The sequence below is a fragment of the Polypterus senegalus genome, chromosome 4, assembly GCF_016835505.1.
Source record: "Polypterus senegalus isolate Bchr_013 chromosome 4, ASM1683550v1, whole genome shotgun sequence".
Taxonomy (NCBI): Eukaryota; Metazoa; Chordata; class Cladistia; order Polypteriformes; family Polypteridae; genus Polypterus; species Polypterus senegalus.
This window is the reverse complement of record NC_053157.1, coordinates 7,455,362-7,481,066: the sequence shown is the minus strand read 5'-3', so window position 1 is coordinate 7,481,066 and position 25,705 is coordinate 7,455,362. Positions and strand designations below refer to the sequence as shown.

The window sequence follows — 25,705 nt, the reverse complement described above, 5'->3', positions numbered from 1 at the left end:
GGATCATTGGACTTCCGTGACCGTTAGTAATTCTAATTACATCTAATTACAAAATGTTCAATGATCACACTGTTTTAGCCTAATGTACAAAATAATTTTGGCTAAGGTTACTCAGAGTTTAAAGGTGAAGCTGGTCAAATTACCTTTTATGTTTCTGACTTATTTTTTAAGAAGAAAAACTGCACTTTATGTTGAAATTTTGTTATTATTATTTAAAGACAATACCATTCTGAGAATGTACTTAAAGTACTTAAACTACCACTTTATTTTTAAGTCTGCCCAATTTTAACCAGGGATGATATTTTTGTTTCTGTTTTGAATTCAAATGCAGTTTAAAAGCATTTTTTTTTTCAGAAATTAAAACAGCTTGAGTTTACAATATTCATGTCCATGTCTATTATTTGATTCTGTCGCCCACTAAAACCCTTTTAAATTTAAAAAAAAAAAATAATTGCAATTTTGGGCAAATTTTCATGTGTGATTACATACGATTAATCAAGATTAATTATTACACAGCCTCTAATTAATTAGATAAATTTTTTTAATCGAGTCCCACCCCTAATATATATATGTAGATATATATATGTAGATTTGTATATATATGTGTATATACAGTATATATGTATGTGTATATATGTAGACATATATATGTGTGTGTATATATGTCTTTATTTGTATATGTGTATATATATGTCTGTGTGTGTGTTTTTTATATATATATATGCCAGCAACACTCATGACAGTGACAAAACAATTACATTGACAATCATGTTACGTTATTTTCAAAATGTTTCCGTTTCTTTTTCAGTACTTCTTAAACACACTACTTCTCCACTGCGAAGCGCGGGTATTCTGCCATCTATACTAATAAAAGGCAAAGCCCTCACTGACTCACTCACTCACTCGTCACTCACTCACTCATCACTAATTCTCCAACTTCCCATGTAGGTAGAAAGCTGAAATTTGGCAGGCTTATTCCTTACAGCTTACTTACAAAAGTTGGGCAGGTTTCATTTCGAAATTCTACGCATAATGGTCATAACTGGAAGCTATTTTTCTCCGTATACTGTAATGGAGTTGAGCTGGATGGCCGTGGGGGGCGGAGTTTCGTGTGACATCATCACGCCTCCCACGTAATCACGTGAACTGACTATCAACGCATTTCGAAATTCTACACGTAACGGTCATAACGGTCGATAACGGTCGACAACGTCCGCCATGTTCAACTTTCTTATTTATGGCCCCATCTTCACGAAATTTGGTTGGCGGCTTCCCTGCGCTAACTGAAACCGATGTACATACTTATTTTGGTGGTATGATGCCACTGTCAGCCACCATATTGAACTTTTCAACGGTATTTGTTACTTATGGGCCCATCTTCAAGAAACTTGGTACGCGGGTTCCCAATGCTAACTGAATCCTACTTAAGTACATATATACATCCATAGCCTGCAGCTCGGTCACTGTGTCAGGCGGCGTTGCGTCCCCCATCCCAACACCTCCCACGTTGTTGGCTGCCTGCCTATATAAGGCCGTCCGTCGCTCTGGTCTCTTTATTCCCTTCCTTGCTTCGCCACGGGATTCACGTCTCCCTGCTGATAACTACAGCCTTTTAATTTAATCCACGGCTTCTCCACTGTTTTATTGTTCATGTATTATGATTATAGTTATTGTGTAGGTATTTTAGACTTACTTTACATTGTTCAGGTGCCCATTTCCTTTATCATTCCAACCGCATTCCCCATTAACATGTCTATCGAGGTGATCACCATCGATCAAAGAACTGTCACTTACCGAGTGGTTTCCATGCCCGGAGATGGCACCAGCCTTTTCCATTCTCTGTGTTACATACTGCACGGCCATATCAGGCTCACTCTTGATATCCAGAGGAACATTATGTCTTATGTATTGAATGACTGGACAGGTTCAAGGTGTGGACTGATGACGTACAGGAGATAGACTACACAGGAGCACTAGAAGAGTGAAATGTTTAAGCCCTTCACCTATGGATCTGCATGTTAGTTGATGGCTGCCGCTGAATTGTTTGGTTGTCGCTTTCAAGTGTACCGAAATGGCCAAATATTTTACACCTTTCGACAACCGCCAATGCCTCTTAAACATCTTAGATTGACAGGTGACGATTTCAGCAGTGGACACTTTGATGTTTATGAATGTTTAAACTCTCAAAAGCTGGATGTGAAGTTATCGATGAAACCGGTTGTGTACTTACAACGCTTGACAGATACCGAATGTCACTTCAACACAAGTCCTACAAATACTGTCGTAATTGAAACAAACCATGAAACTCAAACCGATTATGACAGCAGCAATCCAAGCTGTGAGATTTGAAACAAGATTACTGTTCACATGGCCAACTGTACGTTACATGCTCAAGAGTAAGCTCAGCGCACAGCTTGGTCAGATTACAACCGGAGGGCTGAACTCACAATGTGGTATACAAAGAGATCCTTAACAGATAATTATTGGTATATTTTCCATCAGTTTAAAAAGGTTTACTTTTCTTCTTAATAAAAATTTTAAGGCAGTACTTCGCCACTGCGAAGCGCGGGTATTTTGCTAGTGTATATATATAATATAAATATGATTTGGAAAAATAATGGAAGGGATTATTAAGGATAAGAGTGAGCAGCTCATGGCAAGGAGTGTCAGTGAACCATCAGCTTGGGTTCAGACAAGGGAGGTTGTGTTTTACTAATAGGCCGGATTTCTATGAGGAAGCAACAAAAAGGATACGATCAAAGTGGAGCTTATGAGATTATTTATCTGGAGCTACAGAAAGCATTTGATAAGGTGCCACATGAGAGGTTGGGCATCAAACTAAAAGAAGTGGGAGTTCAGCGTGTGGTGTGTAGATGGGTGCAGAATTGGCTCCGACACAGGAAGCAGAGGGTGATGTTGTGAGGAACCTCATCAGAATTGAGCTGACAGACAGCAACAGATGGAACAGTTCAGAGGATCAAGACTGAGTGAGCTGTAAACGATCTTTATTGTTCCAGAGAAAATACTTCACTTTCATTTAAGAAGCGACAGAACTTTGTGGACATTGTGTGTTGTCAAAAATGTTTTTCATCTCATACTGTACCGTCTATTGAAGTGGTGGGGTGTACGGATGTGGATCCTATTTCTGCCATTTATTTTTGTAATTTATATACACTCACCTAAAGGATTATTAGGAACGCCATACTAATACAGTGTTTGACCCCCTTTCGCCTTCAGAACTGCCTTAATTCTACATGGCATTGATTCAACAAGGTGCTGAAAGCATTCTTTAGAAATGTTGGCCCATATTGATAGGATAGCATCTTGCAGTTGATGGAGATTTGTGGGATGCACATCCAGGGCACAAAGCTCCCGTTCCACCACATCCCAAAGATGCTCTATTGGGTTGAGATCTGGTGACTGTGGGGGCCATTTTAGTACAGTGAACTCATTGTCATGTTCAAGAAACCAATTTGAAATGATTGAAGCTTTGTGACATGGTGCATTATCCTGCTGGAAGTAGCCATCAGAGGATGGGTACATGGTGGTCATGAAGGGATGGACATGGTCAGAAACAATGCTCAGGTAGCCCGTGGCATTTAAACGATGCCCAATTGGCACTAAGGGGCCTAAAGTGTGCCAAGAAAACATCCCCCACACCATTACACCACCACCACCAGCAGCCTGCACAGTGGTAACAAGGCATGATGGATCCATGTTCTCATTCTGTTTACGCCAAATTCTGACTCTACCATTTGAATGTCTGAACAGAAATCGAGACTCATCAGACCAGGCAACATTTTTCCAGTCTTCAACTGTCCAATTTTGGTGAGCTCGTGCAAATTGTAGCCTCTTTTTCCTATTTGTAGTGGAGATGAGTGGTACCCGGTGGGGTCTTCTGCTGTTGTAGCCCATCCGCCTCAAGGTTGTGCGTGTTGTGGCTTCACAAATGCTTTGCTGCATACCTCGGTTGTAACGAGTGGTTATTTCAGTCAAAGTTGCTCTTCTATCAACTTGAATCAGTCGGCCCATTCATTCTCCTCTGACCTCTAGCATCAACAAGGCATTTTCGCCCACAGGACTGCCGCATACTGGATGTTTTTCCCTTTTCACACCATTCTTTGTAAACCCTAGAAATGGTGGTGCGTGAAAATCCCAGTAACTGAGCAGATTGTGAAATACTCAGACTGGCCCGTCTGGCACCAACAACCATGCCACGCTCAGAATTGCTTCAATCACCTTTCTTTGCCATTCTGACATTCAGTTTGGAGTTCAGGAGATTGTCTTGACCAGGACCACACCCCTAAATGCATTGAAGCAACTGCCATGTGATTGGTTGATTAGATAATTGCATTAATGAGAAATTGAACAGGTGTTCCTAATAATCCTTTAGGTGAGTGTATAATTGATTTATTGACTTGACTTGATTGTTTTGATGACGTGTTCTGCACTGTGTCTGTTGCTCGGAGTCATTTTCTTTTAGTTAATTTAATCTTATTGAACCCGTCAGGGGGACTGGGCGGTCTCTTGGTCTGGAATCCCTACAGATTTTATTTTTTCTCCAGCCGTCTGGAGTTTTTTTGGTTTTTCTGTCCCCCCTGGCCATTGGACCTTACTTTTATTCTATGTTAATTAATGTTGACTTATTTTATTTTCTTACTGTGTCTTTTATTTTTCTGTTCTTCATTATGTAAAGCACTTTGAGCTACTTTTTGTATGAAAATGTGCTATAGAAATAAATGTTGTTGTTGTCAGTATCTGTAGGAAGGGGTCCGAGGGTGCTTTAGGGTTGACCTGCTATCACCAAATGCGTGGTGCCTTCTAGCAGTACTTTCCATGACACTGCTTGAATAGATGATTAAGCCAGTTTTCATTCATGAATATCCATGACGTTTCACTTGTCCGGTCATACCAGCTTACTCAAATAAGAGCTGAAAATGCACAACATAACCTTTTCCCTCCCTCTTTATTTTACTCCACAGTTCCGCTCTTTTCAGAGCACAGCAGATTGCATTTTTTTTTCTCTTCCAGTCTTGTTTGTTCAAGGCTGAAGGGAAAGGTGTTGCTCAGACAAACCAAAACCGAAAGCTGGCATTTTACCATTGTGGGCATGTACTGTAGGTTGTGTCCCTTTTTAAATAGGACATTGAGAGAATCGGCGTGTTAGGCTTGAAGAATCATCGTTTTTATCTTTGTTTTCCTTCCTCCTCTCTCCTCATCGCTCCAAGTTTGGCCCGCCTGCTTCAGACCACAGGCACACCTCTCTACTCTTATTTTTTTATTTATTTATTTAATTTTTTTTTTTTTGCCGTCTCTCTTGCTCTTTAACAGATGGCTGATGACCTCTGTTGTCACCCTTTCTGTATCCGCTGTAGTGGAGCGCGACTCCTGGAGTCCACACTGCCTTTCCAACCGTTAGGCTCACCATATTGCAGCTGGAAAGAATGAAGAGAGCGAGATTCCAGAGACCCCTCAGGGTTCAAGGTCTCCTACTTCTGATCGTGGAGTCAGTGATGCGTGAAGAACACAAAGCATGAACTCACAGCTTTTTATCTTTAACCTTATTTGAAATGGCTGCTTTTTTCCTTGCTGCTGAAATCTGTCTTGAATAATTTTCTTGCCATGCAGTGAAAGGGAAGTTAAACCTACTTCATTTAAAAGCTTAGGTGAGATTAGACCATTACGGTAATTGCTTGTGGCAGCAGAGTTGTGTAATCAGTGCTGAGGTGGGAACAATGGCGGGAGAGATCAGGCTGTTCGACAGTGGCGGCCTACTATGGCTTTTAACAACTCTGGTAAGCTAAAGCAGTAGGAGAGTGTGGCACATCAGTGGCAGCAGTTTGGGCTCAGCTGGCGCTGCTGGTATTTTACATTACATTAGTGCAGGTTATTTTATATACAGTGCCTTCCATAATTTGGGGGACAAAGACATATATTTTCTTCATTTTCCCCCCTCTGCTCCACAGTTTAAAACTACAAATCAAACAATTCAGACATTCTGGGAAAAGGTCTTGTGGACAGATGAGACAAAGATGAACCTCCATCAGAGTGTCGTGATGATTGACTGAAGCAAATGGAGATTAAGAGGCACCATGATTGAAGCGTTTAAAATTTTAAATAGAACTGTGGATACTTCAGTAAAATCAAGTTAGTTATTTTTTTGTTACGTGCAAATATACACACAGTACAATATGTAGTGAAATGCTTAGTTACTCAACTCCAAGACTTCCATTAGAAGAATTTAAAAACCAATAAACAATATATATATAACCCTATACATATCAATGAAAACCAATGACACAATAAATGAAAAATAATATAAGAGAATTAACAATAGGGCCTCCTGTAGGTCTGCTCGTGGTCCTCATTTAGGACGCAAGTGGACTGTGGACAGACGCTCCTCCTCTGTCTCTCTGAACTGGCCTTCAGGCAGCCATCATGTTCCCCTGACCACCGCAAAGAGAAGAGGACAACGTTGTGATGGCTGGTGTCATTGATAATCTTCTTTGCCCTGATTAGAACATTAGGACAATGTGGATGAGAAGAAGCCATTGAGCCCAACAAAGCTCGCCTTTCCTATCCACTTAATTCTACTAAAATAACATCAAGTCGAGTTTTGAAAGTCCCTAACGTCTTACTGTCCACCACACTACTTAGTCGCATATTCCAAGTGTCTGTTGTTCTTTGTGTAAAGAAAAACTTCCTAATGTTTTTGTGAAATTTCCCCTTCACAAGTTTCCATCTCTGTCCCCGTGTTCTTGCTGAACTCATTTTAAAATCACCGTCTCGATCCACTGGACTAATTCCCTTCATAATTTAAGCACTTCAGCTCAGGTCTCCTCTTAATCTTCTTCTGCTTAAACTGTAAAGGCTCAACTCTTTTTATCTTTCCTTCATAACTCGTCCCCTGTAGCCCTGAATCAGCCGAGTTGCTCTTCTCTGGACTTTCTCCAGTGCTGTTATGTCTTTATGGAGACCAAAACTGCACCCAGTACTCCAGGTGAGGCCTCACCAGTGTGTTATAAAGCTTGAGCAGAGCCTCCTGTGACTTGCTGGACATCGTTTGGTGAAGATGCCCTGGAAGCTGGAGACCCTGACCCAGTGGTGTGTTCAGCTGACTGCACCACTATCTGTAGAGCCTGCTGTGTATTGTGTTTCCAAACTAGGTGGTACTACTTCTTGTCAGGATACTTTCAAAGTTGGATATGTGCAGTGCTCTACATGAAGTTTGGAACAAAGACACATTTTTCATTGATTTCCCCCTCTGCTCCACAGTTTAAAACTACAAATCAAACAATTCAGACATTTTTATTAATTGGATACTGCAGACTTTCATTTGTAGGGATTTGCAGACATTTCGGTCACACAACATTTTTTCTACACATTCCACTCATTTCAGGGCTCCATAATGTTTTGGACAATTAGCATCCCAGGTGTTTGTGATTCCTCAGGTGGGTTTCATGGCTTCAGCCTGCTTCTACCCTTTGGAGTCTATAGTTGCCATTGTTCAACATGAGGACAAGAGTTGTGCCGATGAAAAAAAGAAGCCAGCATGAGGCTGAAAAATGAATAAAACCGTTGGAGAAATCAGTAATACCTTAGGATGAAAAACGAATAAAACCATTGGAGACATCAGTAATACCTTAGGATGAAAAACGAATAAAACCATTGGAGACATCAGTAATACTTTAGGATGAAAAACGAATAAAACCATTGGAGAAATCAGTAATACCTTAGGATGAAAAATGAATAAAACCATTGGAGACATCAGTAATACTTTAGGATGAAAAACGAATAAAACCATTGGAGAAATCAGTAATACCTTAGGATGAAAAACGAATAAAACCATTGGAGACATCAGTAATAGCTTAGGATGACCAAATCAACTGTCTGGAATATCATGAAGAAGAAAGAACACACTGGTGAGCTCAGTGATCACAAAGTGAGTGGTAGACCAAGGACGACCTCCACTGCTGATGACAGAAGAATCCTCACTATGGTCAAGAAAAAGACCCTAAACGCCTGTCCGTCAGATCAGAAACGGACTACAGGGGGCTGATATGGACGTGTCAGAGAAGACGACTACCAGTCACTACCGGACACACTATCAGTCAAAAGTTTTAGAAAACCTCAGTTTTCCTTCAAATTGAATCAGTTGAAATGCAGTGAAGCACCTTAAATGGTGAAAAGGTAAGCAATAAAGTGCCCAAGGTTTGAATTTTTAAAGTTTAGGTTAGCAAAAGCTGAAAATAAAGGACATTTCAGAATATTACAAACGGGCCTTCTTCAGGGATCAACTAATAGGTTACAACCTACAGATGTTCTGCAGCAATTCAAGTAAATGAAGCCTGGCAAGTTGAAGCAAACAATTTGCACAGGTGTCCCAACTTCTGTTGATTACTACACTATAACACCCTCGGTCTGTCTTGCAGCAGATCTGTATTTCGGATACCGGAACCATCTTGACAAATCTTACAGTTTGCACAGGTGTCCCAACTTCTGTTGATTACTATAAAACCATCTGTCTGTCTTACCTTAGATCTCAATTTCAGATACCACAACAAAAACGGAACCATCTTGAGAAATCTCCTTCAAGATTAAGTGTACCACGTTTCAGTGAACTGGCCGAGTGGGTGCCAAGTTGTTTAATGCAGATAGACAGATGTGACAACGTTGACAACAATAACTGCTTTGATATTTTATGTGAATGTTCCCAAGATGGGTCAAAATGCCCTTCCCCATCCCTGGTGAGTTGGGGTCATCTGTAAACCCTAAGAAGAACCCATCAAACTAGGTAGGAGGACTTTCCATCCATATCCTTCTCCTTTTATTGTCATGCATGTCGATCCATGAAATGTTTGCCTTAGCTGTGGTCTTGGGGTGGCTTGAACTTCAGAACAATAACTGGAAGATTTTATTTTCACCTAACCCAAATGACAGAATGACCATCTAAAAAAGGTGGCTGTTACTTTGACAACTTATTTGTTCATCTTTGTTGGAATATTATTCCATCAGGTGTAGTCGTGATCTTCATTCTGTTTTGTCTGCCATGCAGATCTCTCAGGTTCATGAATTTTAATATTTGAAGTATCTATGAATGACCCGGACTGACTTTCACCCCATGCCCGTTGCCTACCTTGTGAGTTTTTCTTTCCCAGGCTCCATGAATATTAATCAGTTTTCAGGACCTCCACATTAACCCTAATCCTGACTGTCTCGACTGGCCCCTGGGGAGTGGGGGGGCGTCACCATGGCAACTGTTTACTCCAGTCTGTAAACATTGGGAAGAAGGTTGGTAGAAATTATGCCGTGGGCCTAATGGGCCCACTGTAACTTCTTGTGGATTATTCATTAGGGTTTAATCGCACTACTGGAAAATGTAATTGGTCCGTCATCTCCTTTGTGACTCGCAGGGTCATTTCCAAAGATTATCTATGTATAAAATTTAAATGAGTGTTAGGTTAAAGTGGAGAAATTCTAATAATGTCAGAGTGAAAGCACAGAGATCCTTTTTAAAAATAACATCGGGGGATAATAGAAAAAGCAATATTATTTTAACTCACTGAATTAGCGATTCTGTGTTTATTTGCATATATTATGTGTACCGTCCTCTTCCAGAATAGATGCTGCTTTTTTGGTGATAAAGTAGGTTGTTGTAGAATTCATATGTTTGGATTTTAGTTTTCAGTTTTATTATGATGAGCTTTTCCCTGATGTTTTTAGACAGGCTTTTTGAAACTCTGTTTTGAAATGGTGTGATCCAGTGGCGCAGTGGGTAGTGTTCACTCAGGAGCTTGGACTGGGGTTGAAAAGGGGTATGGCTGTCATTTCCTTCATGAAGGACTCAACATCTTTTCTTAATTGAGATGTTTCATTCACACATTTTAAGCATTCAGTGTTCAAATAGATGATCATTCTCAGTTCAATGCGCTCAATAATTTCAGACCATTCCAGAAATGCGCGGGCACATGCAAATCCCTAATGGCGCTGTGATGCAGAGCATGACCTACCAACTCCACCTATTTGTTAACACATCTGTACTAACCTTTAACCTGATTAAAACTAAATGTATTCCTATTACTTTTGTTGAATTCTTGTCACTTGAACACAAGCTACATATCTTAATCTGTCCCTTAATGGCTATCACTAGAAGGCTGATGGACATGTGCACGATAACACTGTCATTTTATTTTTGTTCTAGTTTCAATGAGCAGCTTTATCCAGGATGAAGCATTGACTTCCTGTAAAAACGTTTACTTTCCCAAAGGCTTCAAATGGTCCAATACCAGAAATAATACACGGTTAAATCACCTGTCCTTCTCCACAAATGTTGCCCGTTGTCTCCCGACTCTGACCCCTGATGTAGAGAAGGCAGATCCTTTCATGCTGGCCCAGGGAGTACATCCAGTGCCACAGCAATGCATATCGGATACACTTCCAGGCCAGGCCGGAAACCCCCACAAGATCGCGGTTATGTTCCTGTGCAGATCTCCCTGGTGGCGCCCAAGCAGTCCAGCAGGATTGCCTCTGAGGACTACAACTCCCAAAATGTCCTGTCAGTGTACCAATGGGAGCTCTGCCAGAGGAATGTTACCACACTACTGGGTGGTCCAGATCGTCTGGATGACTTTAAATTTATGCGGGGACAATTCCAGTTCGGTGCAAAGACGAATCTTCATGTCATCAGCTTGCACAATTCTCGATGGTCTGGGACTTTTTGGGTGATTTTCTATGTAATAAACTTAATAAGTTATAGCGTAATGAAAATTGTATAATTAGATCTGGACCATCCTATATATACAGGGTGAACGAATAGATCTGGGAAGCAGTCCCCCTTTGTTCTTCCATTGTGGTCTCCTGACCCTGGTGTTGGTACCTTTCCCTGTCCAGCCATATCTACCATCCCTTGTGGACTCCTTTTTGGGAGGAATTGCCGGCCACCTCCGTTTACTGCATTCACAGGGTCTATACACTTAAATAAACAAGAGTTTTGAGCATTAAATTTGTAAACCTCTCTGAAAACAAGTTCTCACTTTCGTTATACGGCAAGTTAAGTGTAGATTGATGGGTAAATATGTGAAATGCACAACTTCATAAAGTAAAAGGGTCTGAATACTTTCTGAGTGTTGCTGTATGCTGGGGACTGGCACAAAGTTCAGCTACAGACGGGGACCCCATGTTTAGGACCTTGTGATCAGCTTTAATGGTCCAGTGGTGTTAAGAACAAAGTTGTGGTCAATGACCTAAACTCTGGTAGAGCAGGATTTTATTATCCAAGTGTGCTGGGATGGTATGGAGTATAAGGAGTAGGGTATCCCCTCTGTGGACTGGTCCTGGAGATATACAGGGTGAACCAGAATGAAGTGGTAGAGGCAGCCGAGTGGGTTGGGCTGGGGGGGGTCCTTTGATAGGCGATCCCTTGTTAGTTTTCAGTCGGCAACATGCCCTGGTCTGGTGCGCAAGGTGCTTTCGCTGACAAATCGTTCTTCAAAAACAACAAATACATTATCGCTGCACAACACACGCCTTCCGAATGCACTTCAGCATTCCTCCTAATGGTGACATCCAAAATCGGAAAACAATTTTTCAGTGGGTGGCTAAATTTAGACAGATGGGTATAACATTGAACAGAAAACCTCCAGGCCGTCCTCTGACTGTACGAACGCCTGAAAACATCCAAACTGTGTAAGGGCATCCATTTTGCAGTCTCCTAGACGTTCAACGCGCACACCTGCTTCTGCCTTTGGCATTTCCAACACGTCTTGGAGGAAGATTTTGCATAAGGACCTTAATTTCCATTCATTCAAAATGATGGTAGTGCAGGAACTCACTGAGAGTGACTGGGAGAGCCATAGAGAGTTGTGTGCGAATATTCTGTAAACCGTTCATCAAGATGCCATCGTCATGTGCAGCGTTGAGGGACATTTCCATTTGAATGGTTGGGTAAATAAGCCAAACTTTTTACTACTGGACTGAAACCAACCCTCATGACCTTCACCAGAGACCCCAGCACAGTGAGCACACGTGTTACAGTTTGGTGCGTCGTTGCAGAATTTGGCATTGTAGGCCCTTACTATTTTGAGGAGGGAGGAGCAATGGTCACTGTCACTTCAGAATGTTACATTTAAAATGCTAGAGAACTTTTTGCAGCCCCAACTGGAAGAAATAGATGGAGCAACAGCTCATACGGCGCGGAATCCATGCAAGTTTTGCGGGAGATGTTTCCAGGGAAGTGGATCTCCCTGCACGGTGATGTCGGGTGGCCTTCACGTTCACCTGATCTCACTCCGTGCAATTTCTTCTCAAGTCAAAGGTATCCACACACCAACCTCAAAAACCCTGAAGCCCCTCAAGGATGGTATTCACCACTATTCACCTTGAAATGGCCAAACGAGTCATGCGAGCGTTCAAAAATCATCGCGAATAGTGAATCGCTAATGATGGCCACTGCCTTGAAGACATCGTTTTTAAAACACAGTGAATAAAATCTTTTTTTATGTACCCTTCCTTGTGTCGTAATGAAATTTGTTTCATCTTGTAGCGTTTTTGTAGAAAAAACATTTGAAATGTGGTACTACTGTTTGGCTCACCCTGTACAAACTGAAGGTTTCTACTCATTCCATATTTTTCTAATCCATCGTCCTAAAATTCAATGATTGGGTTGATTAGTAAATTTTGTCTTTTGTTTTAAATATTTTATATTTAAAATTACTGTCTGAATGTATTTTCTTTTTACTTTTTCAGATGGTGATCGAGTAGAAGGAATAGAGGAAGCTGAGCCGGTGGAAGATGACGGCTGGTTTGGGAACACATCAGATACCCCGTCGGAGTCGTCCTTTGGGGATATTCAGGATGACCTCAGGGTGTCTCCCATTGGCCATCAGCAGGATGCCGATACTTCTACCGAGAGTTCCCTGGGCTGCCCCACTCCTGTGCAAGGAAACTGCTTGGAGCTGCTGGGGAACGACAGTGATGTGTACAAACCGGGGGTGTTTACTCCAAAGGACCACATCTCCTCTGTGGTGTCATCGCTGTATGGAGACGGTTCTCAGGTGCTCAATAAGCCCCTAAGCAGTAATCTGAGACGTTTACTGGAGGCAGGTTCTATCACCCTCGATGTGAGTGATCTGGCGCTGAAGGGAAGAGGCATCGATTCTCCACCAGTGAACATGGGGTCCAGCCTTGCTCTTTCGCCCTCCTCCCATCATGCCCAGCAGTTAAGTGCCCTTGCTCGGAAGTTGGCCAGTTCAGCTTCTGCGGTTGCCTCACCTACTTCAGCTTCTTCAGATGTTATCAAGCAAGAGCCCTGCGATTTTGTTCCCAACAGTAGCACCAGCAGCAGTCCTGCTGGAAGTGGTTTTGTTTGGGGCAGCCATGAAAAGTGGCCTCCCAGCAGTGCAGCTCCCAACAGCAATAGCCTTTCACCCGATTCTGCCATTCAGAAACTTAAGGCGGCCGCTAATGCAGTCCTTCAGAATAAGAATGTTGCCGTGTCCTCCTCCTCCTCCTCCTCCACAACCTCGCTAGTTGGAGGAAGGCCCGATGAGAACATACGCTTTGATGCCTTTGCTTCCCCCTTTAGCCCACAGTCAGCCAGCTCCACACTTGCAGCCTTGTCAAAAAAGGTAAGCGAAAGGGGCTTTGCATCTGGCCAGGGGGAACATCAGCCCCCTGCCAGCTCCTTTCTCTCCCTGGTCTCCATGACCTCCTCGGCAGCTCTACTTAAGGAGGTGGCAGCTCGGGCAGCAGGAAACCTTCTGGCAGACAAAAAAGAGCCTCCGCTTGTGGGACTGGCAGAGGAAGTCAAGCCACTGCTGGACAAAAACCCGAAGATCACCGCGCCATCACAGACCCTGGAGCTTCTGCTGCCGTCCCCTGCAAAAGGAAGGACTAAAATGAGCAACCAAGGAGGTACCGTGTTGCATACATTATAACAAAGTGTCAGAATTGGACGTCCAGGTATACAAGGCTGTGGAGTCAATTGCAATAAGAACAGGTAGCATGTATTACAGTGGGGCAATCGGGTGTGACTAAAAACAAATGGCAAGCTTGGAACCATTTTGGGTCTTTTGGTGGTATGTGGAACTTTCAGTGGTCTGAATTTCAATGGTAAATGCACCCGGAACACACATAAATAATCTTCTGCTGTAACGTCAAAGTTATTTTTTCACAATCATGGTGTAAATGAATTTGCCTGGCATGGTGTTCTCAAGCAAAACATACTGCGCCTGTGGTTACGGTTTCTAATGTGGTCTACTTGACGTGAAAGCAGAAGTCGTGAAACATACTGAATACGTCCATTTTGAAGCCAAGAATGTTCTCAAATGCTGATCTGCAGCTTGAGATTGCAAATATTAGAGTTGTCAGATCAAATATCAGTTGTTAGGACCTCTTCTCTTTCTTGATCTTTGCCCACTTCTATGTAGAAGTGATGTGCCTGATCAACCTTCTCCAAACAGCTTGGTCCTGCTTCTTCTCCCCAGTCAAAGCTTTTTCTTTCAGATCTTCCCCACATCTGCTTTGGTCTCCTTTGGTTTCTCGTCTCTTGGACTTCCACTCACATCTTCACTGTCTCTCCTCATCACATATCTATACCATTTCATCCTACTTTCTTGTACTTTGTTAGATTTCTCTCCCACTTTTGTTGTACCTCTGATTGTCTCATTTCTTAATCTTTCCCTTTTTGTAACTCCTTACATCCATCTCAATCATTTTCATTTCTTACTTCTCCTGTGCTCTCTTTACTGGCCCATGTCTCAGATCCATACATCATTGCTATTTTTACTACTGTCTTATAAACCTGGTCTCCAACCTTAAACCTAATCCTTCGATCACTCAATACTCCTGATACGTTCTTCCAGTTGTTCCACCCACACTGCACTCAACAGGTTATCTTTAAATTTAACTTTCCATCTTGGGCTACCACAGATCCTTGATATTTAAATGCAACCATTCTTTTCAGTAGCTCCCCCTGCAGGCTATCATCTAAATCCTGGTCATCATTAAATCTCATATATTCTGTCTTCTTCTTCCTATTTATCTTCAATCCTCTGTTTTCCAAGGACCTTCTCCATCTCCCAATTTCCTCTCCACTTCCTCTTTTCTGGTGATGCATAACACAACGTCATCAACACAAAACAAGAACCAAGGTTCAACATATCCAAAGCCAGATCAAAGTGATAAGGACTTCAAGAAGATCTCTGGTGCAGACCTCCTCTAACTGGGATCTTGTCTGTTGCCCCAACACTTCTTTTAATCCAAGTCCTCACTCCCTCTTATGTCTCCCGGATAATCCTTACATACAGTGATCCCTCCTTGATCGCGGGGGTTGCATTCCAGAACCCCCGTGAAAGGTGAAAATCCGCGAAGTAAAAATCATATGTTCATATGCTTATTTTATATATTTTAAACCCTTGTAAACATTTCCCGCACAGTTCTACAGCATAACCCTTTGTATTCTCTTAGATTTTAGGTAAGATTAGTTGAAATTATGTATGTAAACACACTGTTTATATACAGTAAAACCTAAATATTATTTTAAAGATATCAAGTGTCTCCGATATCACATATGTTGCAGCCATTGCGATAGACAGGCCACCAGCAATAAATACGTACATTGCAAGAAAAATTGTATGAAGTAAAATGTGTGTACAGTTACACTAAATGTATGTACATGTATTAAGTACTGTACGTAGAAAATGAATTATGGTTACTCACCAACAATGACACAACGACTTGTCCGATAACGAGGAGTTTAATTTTACTGCACAACAAAGGAGAGCGTTACAGCTCTTCTAAAGGAGCCTCTTCAGGCGACTGTGTAGCACCGCCGTTGTCCTTTTTCCGGCAGTCTTCAATCCAAATCCCTAAAGCAGATTCCATCTGAACTACCGCCTTATTATGTCCACTTACAACTCGTTTTGCACCCTGGTTAAAGGCAACTGCAGCCATAGAGCTTATATTGTTTTCCTCTCTTTTAAATGAAAAGAATCGTGGATTCATTGATGCCTTCAATGTATCCAAAACTTTTACCTTTTCGACAATCTCCACGGCCCCTGAAGCTGTAGCAGGAGCAGATCGTTTTGGAGCCATAACAAAAGGCTTGACTATGCACAAAGATAAACACAAAAGAGCACAAAAGTTAACACTTTACACAGCGAAACACGTTGATGCTGAATGAGCGAGACGAGACTTCCTGGTTAACGCAGCGTAATCGAATTCGGTGCTCCATCACTGAGCCAATCAGCACACAGGAACTTAAATCCATGCTCTGATTGGGTAGCTTCTCAGCCATCTGCCAATAGCGTCCCTTGTATGAAATGAATTGGGCAAACCAACTGAGGAAGCATGTACCAGAAGTAAAAAGACCCATTGTCCACAGAAACCCACGAAGCAGCGAAAAGTCCGCGTTATATATTTAGATATGCTTACATATAAAATCCGCGATAGAGTGAAGCCACGAAAGTCGAAGCGCGATATAGCGAGGGATGACTGTACTTCTCTGGTAATCCTTGTTAGGACCTCTGATTTTCATAAATTTATTATCAGTTTTCTGGACTCCGCTTTTGCTAACCATATATAGAATATGGGGTTTTAACACTCAGAGATTTGGGATTTAGGGTCCATTTTGATGGATATTGCTTAGTTACCAGGTCCAAAATGTTTTTACGTTTTGCCTCAACAGTTATTTGTTTTTGCATTGGATTCTGTTATTTAGTGCTGCGTTCACGTGCAATCGGACTCTACAGAGTTACCACTTGTGACGTTTCATTTTTCAAGTTTTATGCGTTCACGTCAGTTTCCGCTTGAAGTTTTTGTAGAAACACGATGTCACTTGATTTGCTATTTGGTCTGCAAAAAAATGTTTTTTTTGGTGAAAATAAAGACCTTCATTATTTAATGTGTATAACTTCACTCCAAATGGAATTCGACCAAAAAATAGCATTTGTTGTGGTTCAGGTTATAGTTTTACTTTCTTGTATATAAAGTATAGGGAAAGTATTGTAATCATTCAAAAATATGACCTCCAGTTTTTAGTGAATCTCAACATTTTAGACCTCGCTGAATCTCGTAGGGCAAATATTGTAATCGTCCAAAACTTCGATTTTGATGAATCCACATGTTATAGACCTCCCTGAGTATGAAAATACCATTTTTGGAATTGTGTTTATATGTGTGTGTATGTAAACACGATAACTTGAGTACGCTTTCACTTAGGTCAACCAAATTTTGCAAAGAAGTATTAGGTATTAAACGTAGATTTTTATCAACTTCTGGGCTATTTCCGCTAACCTGGAAGTGGTGCTTTTTTATCCATGCAGCTTCAGAGTCTGATTTATTCAACTTTACTTTTATAATAATTGTTCAATCTATTATTAATTTGATTTGTTGTTGATTTGTTCTTTAATCATCATAATATAAAAATATAATCATTGTCTTGCAATTTGCTCTTCAAATATCTATCCCCATACCTGAGCATACAAGAAACTCTAGGGGAGACCACTCCCGATTTTTACCACGCTTATATTAACTTCACCTGTTTGTTTTCTGGTACAAATCTTGTAATCGATATTTAACTTACTTCCTATTGTCCAAATGACTTGAAATTTTGTACACTTACTCACTTCCAATGACAATACATGAATCAATAATCAGTTTCATTTAATTGATCAATTAATCCATGTTAATTAAGAAATGAAATTTTCATATGAAGAATAGTTCAAGATTTCACCAATAGATGACGATAGTAATGGATAGAAATATTAAAGGAAGAGTTAAAATATTGATTACAAAATTATGGTAAAACAAACCCAAGGCTAAAAAGTTGAAAATAATTTAAATATATATAAAAAAATGCTTTTTAAAAACCACGCTTATATTAAGTTAAAAAGTGTACTAAAAAGTAAAAAATAAGTCTCTCATCACATGTAAAATAAAAGCGTGGGCGCTCTTCATCAATCAACATTAAAAAGTGCCCACGCTTTTTTTTTCGAGCGATGTATGAGACTTATTTTTTACTTTTTAGTACACTTTGTAACTTAATATAAGCGTGGTTTTTAAAAAAAACATTTTTTTATATATATATATATATATATTTTTTTTTATTTTATACAATTGACTAAGATGAAAGGTCAGTCAGAGAATTTAGGTAGCCTTGTTTTCTCTGAATTGTCCGACTAGTAGCTCGGAGTCTGTAGCTTGTTCATGTGGAAGTTCCGACTCAGAAACTATTTTTACAGTCTGGCCGATAACACGTGAGCACAGCATTAAGCAATTGTATTAGCCGTTACCATAGAAACCGACCCCAGAATTCCTTGGGGTGTGCTCGTTTGTGATGTCATAAAGGCAACAGGTTAAAGTTTGCTTTCAACAGTTCCAGGACATTCGAGGTTGACAGATACCCTTTGAATAGCTGTGTATCTTTTTTTTTTTTTTTTTTTTAATTTTTATTTATTAATTTTGTTACAATCAATACATAGCAATCAAGTTTTTAAAAAAAAAGAATTATGTTAAGAACAGATCGATCCCCACCCCTGAGAGAGAGAGCAAGCCAAGCGGTGTAAAATTTAAGGCTTTTAAAAATACCTAAATCAACAAATTCTCTGTGCTTTATAAAATCATTTCAAAATATTACTGATTAGATCCTGCCATGTTTTGAAAAAAGTCTGCACAGATCCTCTAACTGAGTATTTGATTTTTTCCAATTTTAAATGGTATAACACATCAGTTTCCCACTGACTTAAAAGAGGAGAGTTTGGGTTCTTCCAGTTTATCAGAATGAGTCTGCATGCCAACAGTGTAGTGAATGCAATCACAATTTGTTTGTCCTTCTCCACTTTAAGACCCTCTGGAAGAACACCAAACACAGCTGTTAATGGCTTAGGAGGGATTGTGAGCTGTGTATCTTTTTAACAAATTTCTGCCCGCTTTTTGATCCTGAATTTTATTTTATCACATTCTTGTTTTTGCCGAAAGATCTTTTCAATTCTAACTACCAGACATTGGCTTGTTCTTGACCCACACATCTTCTGGTCATTTTTTTTTCTTTTTATTCTCTCTGTCAAAATAGTACACCAATGTTTGGGTAAAATTCAAATTTACATTCATGTGAAAAAGTAAGTACACCCCATGGAAACTGTAGAATTTTTCGATATATTTGAACAAGCAAACAGTAGATTTTCATGCAAACAACATCTACAGATAAAGGTGATGTACTTAAACAAAACCTCAAGAAAAATTTGACTTTAATTATTTATTTTTCAAAAATATTAATTGATGTAATGGTCTGCTGGGGAAAAAAAATAAGACCACCCTTGGCTTCAGAAGCCGCTATTGCCTCCTTTAGCATGAATTACGTCTTGTAGGCACTTTGCATGACTGCCCAACGGTCTCCAACATCGATTCAGTGAAAGTTTTGACCACTCATCCATGCAAAATTCCTTCAGATGCAAGATATTTGTGGGTTTTCTTGCTTGTCGTTGCCATTTCAAATCAACCTACGACATTTCAATAGGATTCAAATCAAGGCTTTGACTAGGCTAGTCCATAACCCTCCATTTCTTCTTTTAGATCGATTTACTTTGTAGATTTGTTAGTATGCTTCAGGTCAATTATTATGTTGAATTTCTGGTTCTTCATCAGCTTTTGGTCAGATGGTTTCACATTCTTCCCAAGCACACTTTGATGTGATGCAAATTTCAGAGTTGACCTGTTGACTTTAAGATGTCCAGACCCTGTGGGAGCAAAGCAACCCCAAAGCAGAACATTTCCACCACCATGCTTCATAGCTGGTATGAAGTTCTTCTTGTGAAACGCTCTCTTCAGTTTGTATAGAAGGTGTCTTCTATTACTATAGCCAATCTACTTGATCTTTGAGTCATCTGTGCAGCACACATTGTTCCAGAAGGCCTGCTCTTTGCCTAGATGTTCAATGGCAAACTGTAGTCTGGCTGTGATGTTCTTTTTGGACAGCAAAGGCTTTTTTCCTGGCACACTTCACATGCAGGTCAAAATTGTACAATCTTATTCTGATTGTACAGGGTGAGCCAAAATGAAGTGCCACCTTTCTCAAAGTCATTGCGCGAGTTAGAGGCAGCCAAGTGAGTTGGGGTTGGGGGTCCTCTGATAGGCGATCCCTTGTAGTTTTCAGACGGCCACATGTCTTGGTCGAGTGCGCACTGTGCTTTCGCAGTCGAAGCGTTTTTCAAGAGCAACAAATCCATCATCAATACGCAATGCACCTTCTGAATGCACTTCAGCATTCCTCCTAACGGTGACGTCCTAAATCAGAAAACAATTCTTCAGTGGGTGTCTAAATTTACAACATTGAACAGAAAACCTCCAGGACATCCTTGGACTGTTCGAATGCCTGAAACCATCCAAGCTGTAAGGGCATCAATTTTGCAGTCTCCTAGACGTTCAGCTTGCAAACCTGCTTCTGCCTTAGGCATTTGAGGAGAATTTTTCATGAGGACCTTAATTTCCATCTATACAAAATGATGGCAGTGCAGGAACTTACTGGGAGAGACTGGGAGAGCCGTAGAGAGTTGTGTGCCAACATTCTGCAAACCATTCATCGAGATGCCATCGCCATGTGCAGCGACAAACCACATTTCCGTTTGAATGGTTGCATAAATAAAACTTTTGCTATTCGACTGAAACCAACCCTCGTGAACTTCATCAGAGACCCCTGCACACGTGTTACAGTTTGGTGCGCCGTTGCAGATTTTGGTATTGTAGGCTCTTACTTTCTTGAGGAGGTGGGGAGCAATGGTCACCATCACTTCAGAATATTACATTGAAATGCTAGAGAGCTGGAAGAAATGGATTTGCCGGATGACTGGTTTCAAAAGTATGGAACAACAGCTCATATGGCCTGCGCGGAGATCCATGCAAGGTTTACAGGAGATGTTTCTGGGGAAGCTGATCTCCCTGCGCGGCGATGTCAGATGGCGTTCATGTTTGCCTGATCTTGCTCCGTGTGATTTCTTCTCAAGTCAAAGGTATACACACACCAACCTCAAAAACCCTGAAGCCCCTCAAGGACGCTATTCGCCTCAAAATCACCACTGTTTTGCCTTGAAATGGCCGAACGAGTCATGCGAGCGTTCAGAAATCATCGCGAAGAGTGTATCATTAATACACCCCTAACAGTAATCTGATGGACTTGACGTCGTGATAAATGTAGCGGTGGACTTGCTTTTTTCCGCATGAGAAATCTGCATTTTGACAGTTTAGATGATGACAATGAATACAACTGTGCCAATTTGATGTTTCACTTTTTGTTTTCCTTTTCAAATATTTTGATTAAGTCCACTACTTCCTTGGGGTGCACTTAGTTTTGCACATGACTGTGTAGTGTGGTGGTGCTTCTTCTTTGTATGGCTATGTTTTTCTTTCATATTTTCTTTTATTTTTTTTAATTATTGTATAGTGCACTGGACTTAAAAGTGGAAGTGCACTTAACACAAATAGGAGAAGTTGAATTGAAAATTTAGCAAGGGAAAAACAAGACATAAATACTGCAGAATGTCCGATTTTATACAAGCATGTTAATTTTGTGCTCATTAGCAGTTTTTGAAATGTTGAATGCCTTAAGGCCGTGTCACCTTACACGACTCTTCCAGTGATTTTCAGTCATTTACACAGTCGTAATGAGTCGGAGGTAGCCATGGTGCATTCCCATGAACTCCGTTGTGTAGTCTGACATACCCAGCGACTCGGCCTCACCAGTCTGCAACTCGCCCAGACAGTCTTAAGTCATTGTGGTGGCTCTGTGTGCATGATGGCTGAAAACCAATGAGCGCCCACCCGGAAAAGCAGTGCACATAATGCAGCTATGGAACATGTTGGTTTTCCACCTGACAAGCAGAAGAGATCCTTATATTTCTAATGTTGTGTGTTTTATGGACCAAAAAAGCAGAAAATGGCCAAGATTGAGGCTAAACTTCCACATACCTGTAAAGCCTTCACATGAGCACCAGCTCCATCAGGCATCACGTTGTGGGCTGTCAGAAAAAGGGGACGCACTTGCGATACTTTACAATTGTGAAACTGCTGGAAAGTTGTCATGCAGTCATCTAATTTGACATCCATCCATTTTCCAACACGTTGAATCCGAACACAGGGTCACGGGGGTCCGCTGGAGCCAATCCCACCCAACACAGGGCGCAAGGCAGGACACACACACCCACACCAAGCACACACACTAGGGACAATTTAGAATCACTAATCCACCTAACCTCTCTCAAGACAAAGCCACGAATGCCCACGAGCGTCAGTACGCCATTTGCTAGCATTTAGTGAAAAACCCGCGCTATAACTCTCTGTGAATTTTCATGTGATTTTGTGTTTTTTTGCATAAATCTGAATTGATTGTTGAAAAGTATAAAGGTGGCATGCGTATCCAGGACATGGCTGTTGCATACCGTATGCAGAGGACGACAGTATCTACGATTGTGAAAAACAAACACATTATTAAAAAGTAAAGTGACGTTAAATTTTCATTTATTTCATCTAATTGCTTTTGTATTTATGTATTTTAGTATTAAGCAGTGTTTAAAATATTTTATACAACCCCATCAATGTATAATATGCCAATAACAATAGGATTTTTTTTTCATGGAAATGGAGTAATCATTTTTCCTTTATTTCTTATGGAAAAATTCATTTGGTATATGTCCTGTTTGGTATAAGTCAAAGGATCTGGAACGGATTAAGGATTTATACGAGGTACCACTGTATATTGGTGATAACTTATTGGGGTACAAAGCAAGGAATATAAAGAAGTGTTGCAGAATTGTATTTCTACTGCAGACCAAGCCTGTGTGTGTTCATCTATTTGTGTCCATGTCCAGGTTTTTGTAGTTCGTATATTTGCTGCCCAGTAATAAAATTGAAAGTTAGGTACAGCCATGCCACCTTCTGATTTAGGTCATTGTAGGGTCACCCTTTGGATACGTGGGTGTTTTGAATTCCAAATAAATGAGATTATGGTTGAATCTGATTTCTTAAAAAAATAATATTATCACAGATCAGTTTAAATACCTTGGGGTAAACATCACAAATAAATATAAAGCTCTTTATCAACAAAGTTTTGCCGTCTGTATGGAAAAAATTAAGCAAGACTTGCATAGATGGTGTACCCTTCATCTCACTTTAGCTGGAAGAATTAACGTTGTTAAGATGAATATCCTTCCTAAGCTTATTTTTTATGTCAAAACATTCCAATATACATTTGTGTTTTTTTTGTTTTTTTTTTTTAATGAAATTGTTTTTGCTAATTTCTGTTCTTCAGCAAAGCAGTGTGTGCCAAGATACTAGGGATAATTGGCCTGAAAGATGAGCATATGCTCAGAAAACTGAAGTGTGGGTCAGTTTCAAGAGTCAGAAGAACTGTTGTCAAAAATCAAAATGTTAAACCATAAACACTGCCAAACGGAGAATTTCCAGAAATAAATAACCAAAAGACATACTGTCACTAAAACCTGAACTATTAATGATGTCAAAGGGAAAATTTCTAGAACTGAAAGATGACTGTTGTTTGAAGCACACACACCAAAGTTGTTTGATGTTTGTGTCTGTAATTGTGAACACTTTAATAGTGAATGCGTTGTGAGCACATTGTGCCTTCTGGATGTTGAGCCCCTGGCAGTGATGTGCTGCGTCCTGATAACGCAGCCACTAAATCTTGGATGTTACAAAAAAAAAGAAAAGAAAACAACAACAATGGTGAACTCAAAAAATTAACATCCTGTTTGGTTGCAGCTAATAATCCATGATCTGTAAAGTATCAGAAAGGTGCATAAAAATGTATTTTAGGCAAAAAGGAATTCTCGAAATGCCTCAGTTCTTTTTGTATTCATCTGTTTGTCATTTTTTTAATGTATGACTGAAAAGAGAAGTCCGTATGTTGCACTCAAGGGGACGGGGCCTCTAACAGGATGTGTGCAGCCAGCCAATGAGGTGGTTTGCTTAGACCTGTTTAAGAGGCTAGCAGGCCTCACACTTTTGGCTGAGGCTTTATCTACTTTCTCTGGCTTTTATTTTGTACTTCATTTTTGTGCTTCCCTCTCTTTCCTGTTTTACAATTTCTGGACTAATTTAATTGGCTTTTATTTTGATTTAGAGGACTTGGTTTTTGGAAGTTTGGATCATGTTTTGCTTTGCTGTTTTTTATTGTATTATTGTAGGATGAGTGAGATGAGACTTGCCACATTTGTTCTAGTCTCACACCTTAAGCTAAACACACACACAACAGATTATTTTCACATAAGTGCAGTATGAGTGATACATGCACTGCCAATCACACTCTACTACTCCACAGAGAGACACTCACAATGTATGGCAGTCCCTGAGATACATGAAGCCTCGTACACCTCTTGTATATAAGCCACTTACCAGTCAACAATGTCTTATTTCTACCGCACTTGTTCTTCCTATTGTGATGTGATCTCTCAGCCTTAATAACCCTACAAGTCGGAACAAATGGCAATCTCCCCTATGCCAGGTGACCTTACATTTACTTTATTACTTCAGTCACTCTGGGTAAAACGACAAAATGTAGAAATTTTAAAGCAAGGTGATATCTCTCTATTATAATAAAAAATACTTGGGAAGAGAGATGAGGCATGACTTTCTCAGAAAGACGCTTTCACATCCTGCGAGACAAGACTTTGTGCCAAGAGCTTTAACCACGCCTGGGGCCAGAAAGAAAAGACAAAGAGTAGATGACAAAGTAGAACGTCATGCAGAGCAGGTTAGAGATAATGGAAGTGCGAAAATTCAAAGATCTCATTAGCGCAAACAAACGGAAATTATTACTTGGTGAAATAACGGAACAGTGAAAAGAGATCGAATATATTGTTTGGAGACTTGTAGATCGTCTAGTTCGTGTTGCCATCAGGGAAATGTAGTGCTTCTTCCCAATGAAGAGACGTATCCACTAGATTTAAAAGATTTGTTGTTTGGTGAAAGTGAAATCACGCAAGAGAAAATTTCAGGCCTCACGAGACAAGACTTTATGCAAAGAGATTTGGAAAAGTCCCGCCCACATCTAAAACATTTACAACCACGCACATGGTTCAAAATCATTTCTCATTTGTGTGAATGCTATTGTTAGGCACAGCTTGTGTAGAGAGAAAGAAACAATATTCACGCACGGGCAGTTATACGTTGTGTTGTCACGATGTAATTCCAAATACAGAATCAAAATTCAATGCAATATTGACGAAAAGGTAAAAGAGAAAAAAGATCGAATATATGGACATAAGTGATATGACATAGATATAGGTGATATAGGTGCTGTGACAGAAGCATGTAGATTGTTTGGCTTTAAACTTTAAGTCTGAGACTTGTACATCGTCTAATTCATATTGCCATCAGGAAAAATTAGTGTTTCTTCCCAATGAAGAGGCCATTCCGCGAGAAATAAAAGTTTTGTTGTTTGGTGAAAGTGAAGTTGCTGGCATGTAGCGCAGGCAGGGAGGTTGGTGAGTGACTTATTAAGTATAATAATACCAGTAGAAAAAAGTATAATAGAAAATAATAAGGGATAGCAAACCCTAGATATACAGTAATCCCTCCTCGATCGCGTGGGTTGCGTTCCAGAACCCGCCGTGAAAGGTGAAAATCCACGAAGTAAAAACCATATGTTTCTATGGTTATTTTTATATATTTTAAGCCCTTATAAACTCTCCCACACTCT

The 25,705-nt window shown here is 40.3% G+C and overlaps 1 protein-coding gene across 3 annotated transcripts in view; it reads left to right on the top strand.

The window, feature by feature from the left end:
- The window catches only part of znf827 (zinc finger protein 827), a 224,708-nt gene that overhangs the window by 63,317 nt on the left and 135,686 nt on the right, over nt 1–25,705 (top strand). For all 3 annotated transcript variants that reach the window (XM_039750210.1, XM_039750211.1, XM_039750209.1), the window contains exon 2: nt 12,745–13,911. In XM_039750210.1, coding sequence (XP_039606144.1) covers nt 12,745–13,911 — 1,167 coding nt within the window. The remainder of the gene's footprint in view (nt 1–12,744; nt 13,912–25,705) is intronic.